The 14,000-nt window shown below is 42.6% G+C and overlaps 1 protein-coding gene across 1 annotated transcript; it reads left to right on the top strand.

Annotated features, from left to right (window-relative positions):
* The first annotated feature begins 10,806 nt into the window (after positions 1-10,806).
* On the top strand, positions 10,807-12,517 carry LOC133900649 (NAC domain-containing protein 90-like). The gene is made up of 3 exons (XM_062341845.1): positions 10,807-11,273; positions 11,377-11,675; positions 11,797-12,517. The coding sequence occupies exons 1-3, from the start codon at positions 11,105-11,107 to the stop codon at positions 12,112-12,114; spliced, it is 786 nt and encodes a 261-aa protein (XP_062197829.1). The 5' UTR covers positions 10,807-11,104; the 3' UTR covers positions 12,115-12,517.
* Positions 12,518-14,000: the final 1,483 nt, after the last annotated feature.

Raw genomic sequence — 14,000 nt, forward strand, 5'->3', positions numbered from 1 at the left:
CTCCAGGTCCACCACAGCTAGCAAACTAATCTTCCACACTTCCAATAACGCGAACAGGAGGAATGATCTTGGGTTTCTAATAATTACGTTAAATAAGTGGCATATGACTGTCGTGTCCAATCTCATTAACAGTCTTTTTGTCTGTATACATCGTGGCCGAGTTTGGACCAAGAGAGATTATCGCACGACGTACTGTTACGAACAGACGTTTCCAAATGATCAATTAACTTCACTAACTGTCATATGCTTAACCATCAAAGGCATCCGTTGGAAGCAACCATTCCTGCTGAACAGTCATGTTCCATGACTCTTAGACTTGTATAAATATGTAAAACACTATTTATTAATGGAGATGATTTTACTATGTCAATACTCTCTCCCGACTACTCTCCACAATTAAATCACGTTATCAACACTTAGAATCAATCACTGAGCAATCACCAACCGAGAGCCAACATAGAAGAAGAAACAGACCGATCGGCCTAATCATCAGAGCAAACTTGAAGGTCTCTCTCAGATCAAGGTAAAGAAAGAGATGGCTTCACCTTCAACCACCAGTGAAGTTCTTCGTTGCTTGATGGACTTGGAGACAGCCGTTCTTCGTCACATCTCGCCGCTCGGCCATACCCGGTGCACTGGCCAACCACGTGCTCGTCGTTGTACTCGTGCACGTGGTCATCGCCATTGTGGTCGCCGCCATGGACCTCCAAGGGCTCCATCAACCTCTGCAATGGCTCCCGCAGCCACTGATCAAGTCGGACCACCACCAACAATGGCAGCGCGCTCTGGCGCTGCCCCTTTCTTCAACAACACACTGGCGGTGGTGTCCGACGAGGAGGAGGAGGATCGGGAGGAGTGCGTTTTGTTGTACTCTCCAGGGTACACTCTACTCTCTCCCTCCATTCCAGTGCCAGCCACTAAGATGGCAGACCCGCCTCCAGAACCTTCCAATGTGACAATCCTCCACCGCAATTGGATCTTCCGGGTTCGCTGTGGCAGAAGCCTTCCGGGAGCAATGGCGGACTATGGTCCCGCTTCTTCTTCCCGAGGCATCGACCTCAACTGACCGGCCGAGTCATCTTCCACTGCGCCAGCCTTCATTGACTCTAGTTTTAAAGTCGAGGAAGTCCTCTCCGATGACTCACCGACTGCAGTCTCCATGGTCGTCGTGCCGCTCATCCTAGCCGACGGCTCCCCGACCACGACTACCGGCTACACCGTGGCTACCCCCACTACGCCGATCCGCCACATTCTCCGCCGATTCACCACAGTGGCGGCCTCGTGCCGTCCGGGCCTCAGCCTGGGTTCGTGGGCCCCTACGGCCTTCGACCTCCCCTCCAATGCTTGGGGAAGGGGCTTCACGACCCCTCATGCGCGCGTGTGAGAAGGGAAGGGGGTGGCACGCCCCCTCGCCGGCATCCTCACTGGCGTGACTCCATCATGGCCACCTCCTCTTCAGCGGCACACCTCTTTTCTCGGATCGGCTTCGACACCCTCCGCTGGTGGCCGGCCTCCTCCATGGCCGGCACGGCTCTACGGCGGCAAAGGAGCCCATGCGGCCCCGACGCAACAGGAGGTGCCCAGCCCGGTGGCTGCCTCCATCCCCGTTGGCTCGGATCCGTCCCCATCTCCAGCAGATTGACTCGGCAGCTACAAGAGCCCATGTGGCCCCGACGACTTGCCTCCGGCGGCTCGGCTCCAGCCTTCCCCCCTCCATGTCACGGTGGCAACCCCCCTCCAATGACTTGGTGGGCTACCTACACAACCTGGCAGCGGCGCCGCCATAGGCGGTTAGGGTTTCTAACCCTAACCCGCCTGCGCAGCTCCTTCTTATATGGAGCAGGGGGAGGGGGAGCCCAAATGGGCTTGGGCCAAAAGGCCTAAAAGGCTTGCCCAGGTTGTTTCGGCCCACAGGCCGGAAAATTGTTGTGTAATTGGTTATTTTTCGGAAAACCATTAAGGTGATTACCTTCAAAGTGTTAGCAATATAATTTGAGATCTAAACTATGTAATTCAAGTCTCAACTTGATTTTACAATTTTGCATTATTACAACATTATAATGGTTCTTCAATTTACCCACAATATAAATTCATTCAATAATTGGCAATTTGTAGGACAAATGTCCAACATTGAGTTCGACAAACTCGAGTTAGATGGCAAAAACTATCTAACATGGGCAATGGACATGAAGATAAGTCTTTCATCCCACGGACTCATGATGGCGATTAATCCTCCTCAAGAGGGAGATTCGCCACTTGAAGATCGAATCAAGTATGGGGCTTTATACTACATAAGACACCATCTTCATCCAGATTTAAAATCTTAATACTTGATGGATAAAAATCCACATGATCTATGGAACTCGCTCAAAGAGCGATATGAACAGTAAAAGGCAGTCATACCGCCTGAAGCATAACGCGAGTGGTCCAACATTCGCCTCCAGGACTTTAAGTTCATTGGAGAATATAACCATGTTGTTCACAAGATCTGCTCTAGGTTGGTATTTTGTGATAAAGCTCCCACAGATGCAGAGAAAATTGAAAAAACTTTGTTTATAATGCTTCCTGCCCATAGGGTATTGCAACAACAATATTGTGCTAGGAACTACCAGCACTATTCTGAATAAATTCATACTTTACTTCAGGCTGAAAAGCATGATGAACTTCTTTTGAAGAATCATCACCAACGTCCTACAGGCACTACCCCTTTACCTGAAGTAAACTCTAATATTCAGAATACTAAGAAGTTTGACAGTAACAAACGCCACCCAAAGAACCTCAAAGGCAAGAAGAACTACAACAAGAAGTAGAATTCCATAGAAACAACAAGGGGAGGGCATTTTAAAGAACAACAAAGACATCTAACATTTATCGTAAATGTGGTTGTTATAGCTACACAACTAAGAAATGCTGCACCCAAAAACACTTGGTTGATCTATACCTTAAGTCTGTCGGACAAAGCCAACCAACTCAAGGCGAAATATATGTAATAGGTTGTTGTCATCTTATATTGTATATTCCAATAATGTATCAGCACATTGATACTTAATAAAGTTATATGTATTCTATATATCTATGAAGAATTTCACTTTAAATTCTCCATTTTTATATATAGATGTCTATGGTGGACAATCCGATGGAAGAGGAAATGTGCTTAGTGGATAGTTATACCACTAACTCTATACTAAGGGAGACTAAATATTTTCAAACTCTTAAAAAGAGTAAAGGAAATGTTTTGACAATCGTTGGACGCAATGCTATGATTGATGGCTCTGGTCACGCCATAATCACTCTCCCTATGTGTACTCAAATTATAATCGACGATGCACTATTGTATCCCGATTTAACACGTACCCTACTAAGTTATAGAGATATCCATCAAAATGGTTTCCATATTGAAACCCATAATGAGAACAAAGAGGAATATCTCCTCATTACCAAAAATAACGGATATGCCAAACAAATACTAGAGAAAATTCCCTCATTATCTTCATGATTGTACTATATATACATCAAACCTGTACCACATGTTGCGTATAAGGTAATTTTTCAGAATGTTGACACATTCCAAATATGGCATGATCGCCTTGGTCATCCCGGTGTCGGGATGATGCGAAAAATTATCAGCAATTCAATTGGTCATGGCATGAATACTACCAAATTCCCACATTCGTCGGATTTTGTGTGCACCGTATGTGCCACAAGGAAATTGATTTTAAGACCCTCTTATCTTAAAATCAGAACTGAACCACTCAAATTCTTTGTACGCATTCAAGGCGATATATGTGGTCCTATCCAACCATTAACTGGATCGTTCGGGTACTTCATGGTTCTCATTGACACATCTACACGATGGTCACATGTGTGTCTATTGTCCACATGAAACCATGTTTTTGCCAAATAATTGCTCAAATTATTAAATTACGAGCACATTATCCTGAACATAGGATACAATCCATTCGACTCAATTCACCTCACATGCCTTCAATGATTATTGTATGGCTCTAGGAATTCAAGTCCAGCATTCAGTACCTTACGTCCATACTCAAAATGGTTTGGCCGAATCTCTTATCAAGAGAGTCAAGCTCATTGCACGACCATTATTACATAATTGCAACTTACCAACTTTATGTTGGGGTCATGCAGTCTTACACACTGCCGACTTAATTCAATTGCGACCAACTGCATATCACACTACTTCCCCACTGCAGTTAGTATGTGAAAATTCTTCAAGTATTTTCCATCTACGAAAGTCCGGTTGCGCTGTATACGTACCGATCTCACCACCACAGCGTACATCAATGGGCCCACGCAGAAAATTGGGAATCTACATGGGGAATAACTCTCCGTTGATCATAAAATACCTCGAGCCCCTAACATGGGACCTATTTACAGCCCGGTACGCTAACTGTATATTTGATGAGGAGCATTTTCCGGCATTAGGAGGAGATTTCAAGTACCAGAAAGAATGCTAGAAAATTAATTGGAATGCCACAGACATTTCCTCCTCAGATCCACGTACTCAAGAATCTGAACTCCAAATTCAGAGAATCATAAATTTGCAAAATATTGCAAATAATCTGTTAGATGCATTTACTGACAATAAAAGTTTCACTAAATCCTATATTGCTGCTAGGAATATGCCGGAAAGAGTGGAGGTACCAAATAAAACTACTCAACTCCCAAATCAAAATAAGAATGGAAGAAGTACGGTCACAAAGGATAAAGATTCTTGCAAGCTACCGCGAAAACAGAGAAATCCTTCCTCCAAATTAGTAAATGCAAATCAACGTCAAGTTGAAAGACACCTAAGGCCTTTTGATACTATACATCTAGTGGATGTTCAACATCCGTATCCCAGCTCAACTGTGCACACAAATATTGATGCTGGGACATCGGAACACCCAGACTCAATTGTAATGGGAAATCACGGAGAGTCAGAAAGGATAGATAAAATTTCCATCAATTATACTGATTCTAGAGAATCATTTGACCGAAAAACTATAATTGTCGACACATACTTCTCCTCAAAGATTGCAAATGACCTTCTCAATGATCCAGATCCTAAGACCACGGTAGAGTGCTACAAGCGCTCGGACTGGATACAATGGAAGGATGCAATCCAGGCAGAATTGGTCTCACTCTCCAAAAGAGAGGTATTTACATCAGTAATACATACTCCTCGTAACATTTTTCCTGTGGGATACAAGTGGGTTTTCATCTGCAAACAGAATGAAAACAACAAGGTGGTGAGATATAAAGCGAGGCTTGTAGCACAAAGGTTCACGCAGAGATCCGACATTGATTTCAATGAGACTTATTATCCAGTGATGAATGAAATCATATTCTGATATCTAATTTTATTGGCAGTACAAAATCACCTATCTATGCAGTTGATGGATGTAGTGATCGCATACCTATATGGGTCACTTGATTCGGATATATATATACATATATATATATATATGAAAGTTCCTGAAGGACTAGACATTCCGAATCCAAACGTAAATTGCAACGTGTATTGTGTAAAGCTTAAAAAGTCACTATATGGCTTAAAGCAGTCGGGAAGAATGTGGTACAACTGAAGAGTTCCTTCTACAAAAAGGATACTCCAGCAATAATGATTGCGCATGTGTCTTCATAAAGAAATCATCAGCAGGATTTTATATTATCTCTCTGTATGTTGATGATCTGAATATCATCAGAAATACAGAAGATATATGTGAGGACCCGTCCAAACAGTATTCAAATTAATCACCAGGCAGATCATTATTCATAATCCAACCTCGACGATTAACCCGAATACCATTCCGGCAGTCCCGGCACGTGTTTTGTGACCAAGGATTGGAACACATGCCTCCAACATAGTGCATCACAACATAGCTTAATAAAGAGAGGGTAATAAACATTTATATTATAAATATTAAGCATGCAACAAGTTATCACAATTTATAGCAAAAGAGAGCTAGGAGGAGACTAAAACCTGCTCAACTCCTAACCAGCAAAAGAACTAAGCAGCGAAAGACTAAAAGCTATACAACAAAAGGATATGGAGACACATGCCATTAGGCTCCATACCAAAACACTGAGCTTCGGAGTAGAGTGTGCTACTCCTGCCCGCCACCCTGATTGGCAGGCACAAAGTAGCCAAACACCGCATCTTCCTCAACGACAGGAGTACCTGAAAGCGCAAGCATGAGTACGAAGGTACTCGCAAGACTTAAACCATATAGAGCACATATATATAGCTCGACTCTAAGAATTATGCATTGATCATTAGCAAGAATGAACCACAGGTTAATTAAAATATATGCACTAAGCATCCTAGACATATGTGTGAGCGACTGAGACTTAACCAAAACATATGAGAACTGCCCTGCAACTAACAATTGAACAAGTGTATCTGTAAACAACATGTATATCAATAAGTAACAAGTGCCACATCACCATATCCCATATACCAAACCACAAACCATACTCGAAACTCTACGACCGGGTGCAAATGAAACAATAGTATGCTCATGACCGAGAGCGCGGCAGTTCAAACTGTTTATACACCCTGCAGGGGATACTCCTGGACTCACATGATACGAGGACCATACGGCTTGTACCACCCGCTAAAGTGCACACAAGAGGTACCCGTGACAACCTTTTCCATCCAGTCCCAACCGTGTGCGACATGCAACGCTCGGCGTGGCGGTACCAGAACTACTCCCGGAGCAGACTAGTACCGCTTACAAGCCCGCCCGCTCACACCGTCGTTGTTCAGGCCCCACAAAGCCACAGCTACGAAGGTATTCGACTCGTCTTACCATTAGATCAGCATGTGGTGAGTAAGGTAAGTGCTAAAGCCAACTACCCCGACGATCGGCCTTAAACGATGCAAGCGGTCTACGGTGTCTGGTCTTCCTCTACCGGCCTACCCAGGGAAACTCCACATCCAGGCAGAACAAAACACCATCCTAGCACCGCTCACATCTCGTCTTATACTCACCACTCATACAACCATCCCAACCTCAAACAAGTGTGCGTAACCATAAGAAGGTCCTATGCTCGTGAATAATGGGATGAGCCGTCGTTTGACTTCTACCGAATGACCTAATCATGGCTAAGGATATAAGTCGAACTCGTGTCTAAACTTTGACAACACCTCACGGCTACAAGGAATGTAAATACATAAGTATTCGAAGTAGAAGAATGCAATCGGCATAGGTTCTACCCATTGGTACCCGATACTAACTCACTAAACATGCATACATACATAAGCATAATTTATCAATTTTAGACTTATCCAATTACACAAGAGGGATCAATATACTTAGTTGCTTGCCTTGCTATTTAGGTGGATCTCCTTCGCTCTCCTGGAAAATCGGCTCGACGTTCTCTAAAAAGAATAACGCGTGCAATGTCATGAGTATGGATGAAATGCAACAATGCATGCCATATGATGCGTAAAATATGTTAAAAGTGCAAACATGTGAATTAGAACAAAATTGGGACTCAAACCCATTTGAAAAGTTACTGAAAGTGCGGAACCTCCGGACATATGCGGACTATCCGCAAAATTCTGCGGAACATCCGGACATTTGCGCAACTCAGGCGAACTCCGGACTATCCGGAGAATTCTCCGGATACTCCGGACATGTGCGGACCCTCCGAACTTTGTCCGGGCACTCCGGACATTGACAGGAAATGTGTTTTCGCCAATTCGTTGATCGATTCAATTTGAACACTAGACACACTTTACCTAAACATGGTCATACACTATATAAGAGGTTTAGATCCAATTAATTATGCAATGTTAAAGATTGAAACTATTTCAATGACTCATTAAACCTTAGCGCGTATTTCATTAACCAACGGAATTCAAACACTCATCTCATGGCTCATAGTATTTTTAATGTGTAGAGCATGTTAATACAAAGCTAACAAAAATGGTTTCATAATTTTAGGACATGGCAACAACTAACCGTGACCTAAACAAGCCGAAACACATTTAATTATCTCACTAATTCTCAAAATATTTTCTGGAGTTCCAATATTTTTAACACGTAGTTTATACTCATACGAAGCTAACGCAACTGGTCTCACATCATTTGGAGTTCGGATGAATTAATTATAAATTTTACAAGATTCAACGCACCTGATGAATAGTAAGTCCGGACCCTCCGCACTTTTCTGCGGAACCTCCGCACTTTTGCGGACTATCCGCACTTTTCTGCAGAGGTTCCGGACTGCGGAACCTCCGGATAATTTTCCAGAGGTTCCGGACTTTCTAGAACTGCTCCTATTTGAAGGGAAACTTTGTCAAATCGATTTGCGATCTTTTCCACTCTAAAGGGGATATGTTTGGAAGAGTTTAGATAGTCTAGAACTCAATTAACCACCTAGCAACTCAATTCCTAAATCAATTTCATCAAAATAACCATTTTTAGTTCAAAACTTCAAGAACTCATGAACTTTGTAAAAACTCAAAATCGACCAACCAAACCACGAATTCTTGTCATGGGAAGCCTAAGGGACTTACCCACGGAGCTTATGAAGGTTGGTGGCCACCGGGAAATGGAGGAAATGCTCGGGAAACGATGAATTCCGGTGTTCTTCACATTTCAACCTAGAACACCAAAAGACACCAAAATCGGTTCGAATCCTTCAGGAAAACGAAAATAAATTGGATGGATGAGTAGCTTATGAGCTTGTGATCGTAATGATACCACATACTCTCCTCAAATCCCTCTCTTAAGCTCGGATTTTGGAAGAAAAGAGAGAGGGAGAATGAGAGGGGAGGGGAGCACGGGTGGGGGACGTGAGGGAGAGTGAAGAGGAGAGAGAGTGGGCAGGTGGGGGCTACCACTTGAGTGGTTGGAGAGTGGGTGAGGTGTGGGGCCGGGTGGGTCTCACATGTTAGAGAGAAAGATGCCCATTTTCGCTGCGAAATCAATTCTTTTCTCTCCCGTATTTCTTTCTCTCATCCAAATGATTTCATACGAATGCATTAACATTCTGAATTATAATTACGCAAAAATTAAACATAATCCTTCAAAAGCATGATTATGCTTAATCGCGTGATTAAGAATTTGGATCGTGACAATATAAATGAAGCACGCAATCATCTAAAAATGGAATTTTAAATGAAGGATTTGGGTAAAACCAAATTTTTCCTGGGAATACAACTCGAGCATCTTCCTTCAGGTATTCTACTACACCAAGTCATATATACCCAGAAAATATTGGAGAAATTCAATAAGTAAAAATCATATCCTTCCAAGACTCGCATGGTTGTTCGATCTCTTGATATGGAGGAAGATCCATTTAGACCACAGGAGGAAGGAGAAGAGATACTGGGACCCGATGTTCCTTATCTCAATGCTATTGAAGCGCTTATGTATCTTGCAAATTACACCAGGCTTGATATCGCATTTGCAATGAACTTACTAGTTAGACATAGCGCTGCTCCAACTAAAGATCATTAGGTGGGAGTCAAGAATATCTTTTGATATCTCCAAGGCATCATAGATCTTGGTCTTTTCTTTCGAAGAAAACAAAATATCAATATGATTGGATACACTTATGCTGACTACGTATCATATCCCCATAATACCAGATCACAGACAGACTTTGTGTCTTACACAGTGGAACAACCATTTTTTGAAAGTCTTCAAAATAGACTCTTGTAGCTACATCCACAAATTATTATGAAATAATTGCATTATATGAAGCATCATGTGAATGCGTATTGCTTCGCAAAATGATCAACCACGTACAACAGTCATGTGGTATTAGTTCCATTGAATCACTAACAATTATCTATGAAGATAATTCTGTATACATTGCTCAAATACAAATATGTTACATAAAGAGCAATATAACCAAACATATTGCTCCTAAAATATTCTATCCTCATGAATTGCAAAATAATGGGGAAATAGAAATCTTGCAAACTAAATCATGTGATAATCTTGCTGATTTATTCACTAAGTCCTTACCAACTTCTGCATTCCAAAAATATGTTCACGGAATTGGTACGCGACAATCACGAGATTTGTAAGATTTATGGAGAGTTGATCCCTGAATAATAACATGTTCATATTATATTGGACTCTTTTACTTTATGAATTTTTTCTATATGGTTTCTTATATAAGTTTTTTAATAAGACAATATCTACTTTATTTCTCCTATTTTCCAAAAAAAATTGAAGGTTCTAATATGATCCAAAGATCATAATTATTGCATTATAAGCTCACTAATGAGTTTTTTCTCTCCTAGTTTTTTCATATGAGCTTACAATGAGGTAATAACTGATATATACCATATCATTTTCTCCTTATATTTTTTCATTAGGTTTTCAAGGAGTTTTAATGGTATATCAACATATAACATACTATTTCCCTTCATATTTTTTCCACAGGATTTTAGAGAACTTTTCAATAAAAAATTTACATACAAGATAATTGATCAAAGGAGAGTGTTACGAAGAGACGTTTCCAAATGATCAATTAATATCTCTAACTACCATATGCAGTTAACCATCAAAGGCATCCGTTGGAAGCAACCAATCCTCTGAACAGTCATATTCCATGACTTTGACTTGTATATATATGTAAAACACTATTCGTTAATGGAGACGATTTTACTCTCTGTGAATACTCTCTCTGGACTACTCTCCACGATTAAAACAGGTACGATAGTGATGTTCTTTCCTGCTCATCGCCTGAATAGAATAACAAGACCTACTACATATGGCTACACCTAACGACACACCATCTCAGTGCGTAACCCCCAAGAATGGTATAGCAAGAGTCTCCTCTCGTTCTTGGTCCAGGTCAACTCGGCCATGGCCGTGCATGCTTGTAACTTCTTCAAAGCTTCGTCAATCTTCTCTCGGAAGTGTAAGCTAGCGCCAAGCTCCCTCGGCCGCTCTATAAATACTCTCAAAATCCCATTCCATTCGGCTAGCATGATCCGAACATATGCGTGCATTGTGGCATGCTATTGTACCAGCAAGAAATCGAACCAAGGAGTACTTGAGGAACATTTTTAGAAGGAAAGAGTCCAACAACTGCACTTGGGGCAAGAATTCCTGGAATCTTTGGTGTGAGGACGATGGCTACTGGTAGTGATACGTTCACCACGCCGGGCTTCCGGTTCTATCCGACAGAGGAGGAGCTGCTTACCTTCTACCTCCGCCACCGCCTCGCCGGCACGAGGCCCGACGTCGAGCGGTTCATCCCCGTCGTCGACGTCTACAGCTACCGTCCTTGCCAACTCCAGTGTAAGTTCATGTGCTCAACCAAATTCTGGTCAATTAAATTGTTTACGCGCGCGTTTCTTGAGCCGTCATGATGATGCGTACATTGGTCGCTGCCGGGGCGCAGCGATGGCCGGAGCGGCGAACGTGCATGACAAGGAGCAGTGGTTTTTCTTCTGCCCGCGCGCGGAGAGGGAGGCGCACGGCGGCAGGCCGGCGCGCACCACGCCGTCCGGGTACTGGAAGGCCACGGGGTCGCCGTCCTGCGTGTTCTCCTCGTCGTCCAACAAGGTGATAGGGGTCAAGAGGACCATGGTGTTCTACGAGGGCCGCGCGCCCACGGGCAACAAGACCAAGTGGAAGATGAACGAGTACAAGGCCCTCGCCGAGCCCGCCGCCGCCACGGCGCCGACGGCACCTCTCAGGGTACGTTCTTGATTACAACCAGCAGATGAGCTGATCGATGAGGCACGTATAATATGCAAACATCTTAATCATGTTGGTAATAAAGCTAGGTGATAAAGTAATTAGTATCATATTTATGCAGCTGAGGAACGAGTTCAGTGTGTGCCGGGTGTACATCAGCACGGGCACGCTGAGGTCCTTCGATCGCCGCCCCCTCAACCCGCCCGTGCACGATCAAGCTGTCCACCACCACCAACAACAAGAAGTACTACAACCACCGGCGGCGAGCACGAATTTCCAACTCGCCGCGGACATCGTCGTCGTTGCCGATGGACAAGCGGAGAACTCTCACGACAGCTCCTCGTCCGGATCAAGAGGAGCCATCGTCGACGGAGCTGAGGAAGGTCCCATCGACTGGAACTCACTGATCACTCCCGATGATTTCAGTTTCCTTTTCTGATGATATCAGTTTCAGCGTCGATGACTTTAGATCTGCTTTCAAGGCATGGCCGTAAATTCGACACACCTGGTGCGTACATTAAATTAATGCCAGAGAACAAAATAGGATCAGTAGCATAATTAAGAAGGTAGGGTACGAGCTAAACTGAGAGGAAATTTACGCAGAAGCTCAGCACTTCGGTGCTACTAATGTCCTAGATTGATCTGGAGAAGAACGTATATTATATTGACCAGTTTGGCGTGTATAAATATTCAGTATAGGAGTGACTTATGAACGCAGAACCAAGGCTCAAATCAGAGAAAAGTTTTAAGGGATATGAAGGGGTTCAGATCAACATGATTAGCGGTGTATGTTTGTAAAAGAAAATTTGGAATTTCAAAACTTGAGAGATGCGTGCATGCGTTTCAGGGTTTTTTTTTTTTTTTGAGAGAGAGAGAGAGGTGCTTGCGTTTCAGCTGGTGCGTTGACGTTTGGGACTGAGGCCGACCTAAAGAATCTTAGCAGTAGGGCAGCTCACCAACGGTCCATCATCAAGTGGGCTGGTCCATATACCAAATACCTTTTTTCCTTTTTCTTTAATCACAATAATTAACTCATGATTTATTATATTTATGTTTCTTCTCTTCCTATATGCATTCAAAATCATGGAAGATTTGGTTCAACGTTTTGTAAAATCTACTTCAATATATTTATATGAAAATGTTGAAACGACATGCTGAAAATGATGAATTAGTACATTTAAATTGTTGATTTTTTCAAAAGTTCAGAAATAATAAAAATATATTCATATTGGATAATACTTTGTTGCATTAATTCTAAACACCATTATTGTTCAAACGGATTCAAAATCGGACTAATGGTTTGAGAGAAAGTGTGTTTAAATATTGAAAATCAAATCAAATCAAATCACATCTCATCCCACACATCCCCTCCAATCAAACCGTGCCATCTTCCCTTCTCACATGGTTGTGCACTTGCTCCACACGCCTCCCATCGCATCCGCCTTCACTTGCATGGATCTCAAACACTGAGCTACTTCTAAGCTAAAAAAAAGGAAAAATTCACTCATACCACTGATCCTTCCCAGGTATCAATTAATACCATCAAAATCTCCATCCTTCCATTAATACAACAGCTTCCCCAAAATTGTTGCACTTATACCATCAATTCTAGCTTACATCTAATGGAGCTTAAACGACGTTTGTTGCAGACAAAATTACCTCTCCAATCCTATACATGCCTCTTCATCGAGTCTCTTATGGCCATACTAGTTAGGGGTGAGCAAACCAGCTACACCACCGCCACCGTCACCGTCACCGTCCCGTTCAATCCTCCACCTGCCGCCAAGTCCAACCCCCCTCCTCCACCCCCAAGTTAGAGACGACACAATAGCAGCAAGGTATGATGCTCCAATCTCATCCATGAGAGACTATATTTTTTATACAAATATCTAAGCAGTCGGCCATTCATATTAGTAGACAGTAATGTATTGAATGATCTTGTTTTATCATCTTAGCCATACTTTCTCTATGCTCACTCTAATTGCACCTAATATTATTTAGTCATTCTTTTAATCTCATCAAGCCGATTTGTTTTCGTACATTTAGTGATGATAGTGTGATGGCTATGTGCATCTTTGACACCTTGTCGTCTTGTTGTAGCAAAACTTGGATTTGTACATCTTTATCTATTTTTAATTAATTAATTTTGTTTTTTAAGGTATTTGTTTATTTTTACTAGAACATACTCCTATTTCGGTGTTCCCCGGAAGACATTTGAATGCTGAGAATCGATTGGCTTGTCTTGGCCAGGTAGTACTTGTGCATGTGGGCTTGTTTGGTACTGTAACTGGACCGGATGGCTGGTGTGAGCCCGTGTGCGTGCAC

This window comes from Phragmites australis, chromosome 19, assembly GCF_958298935.1.
Source record: "Phragmites australis chromosome 19, lpPhrAust1.1, whole genome shotgun sequence".
Taxonomy (NCBI): Eukaryota; Viridiplantae; Streptophyta; class Magnoliopsida; order Poales; family Poaceae; genus Phragmites; species Phragmites australis.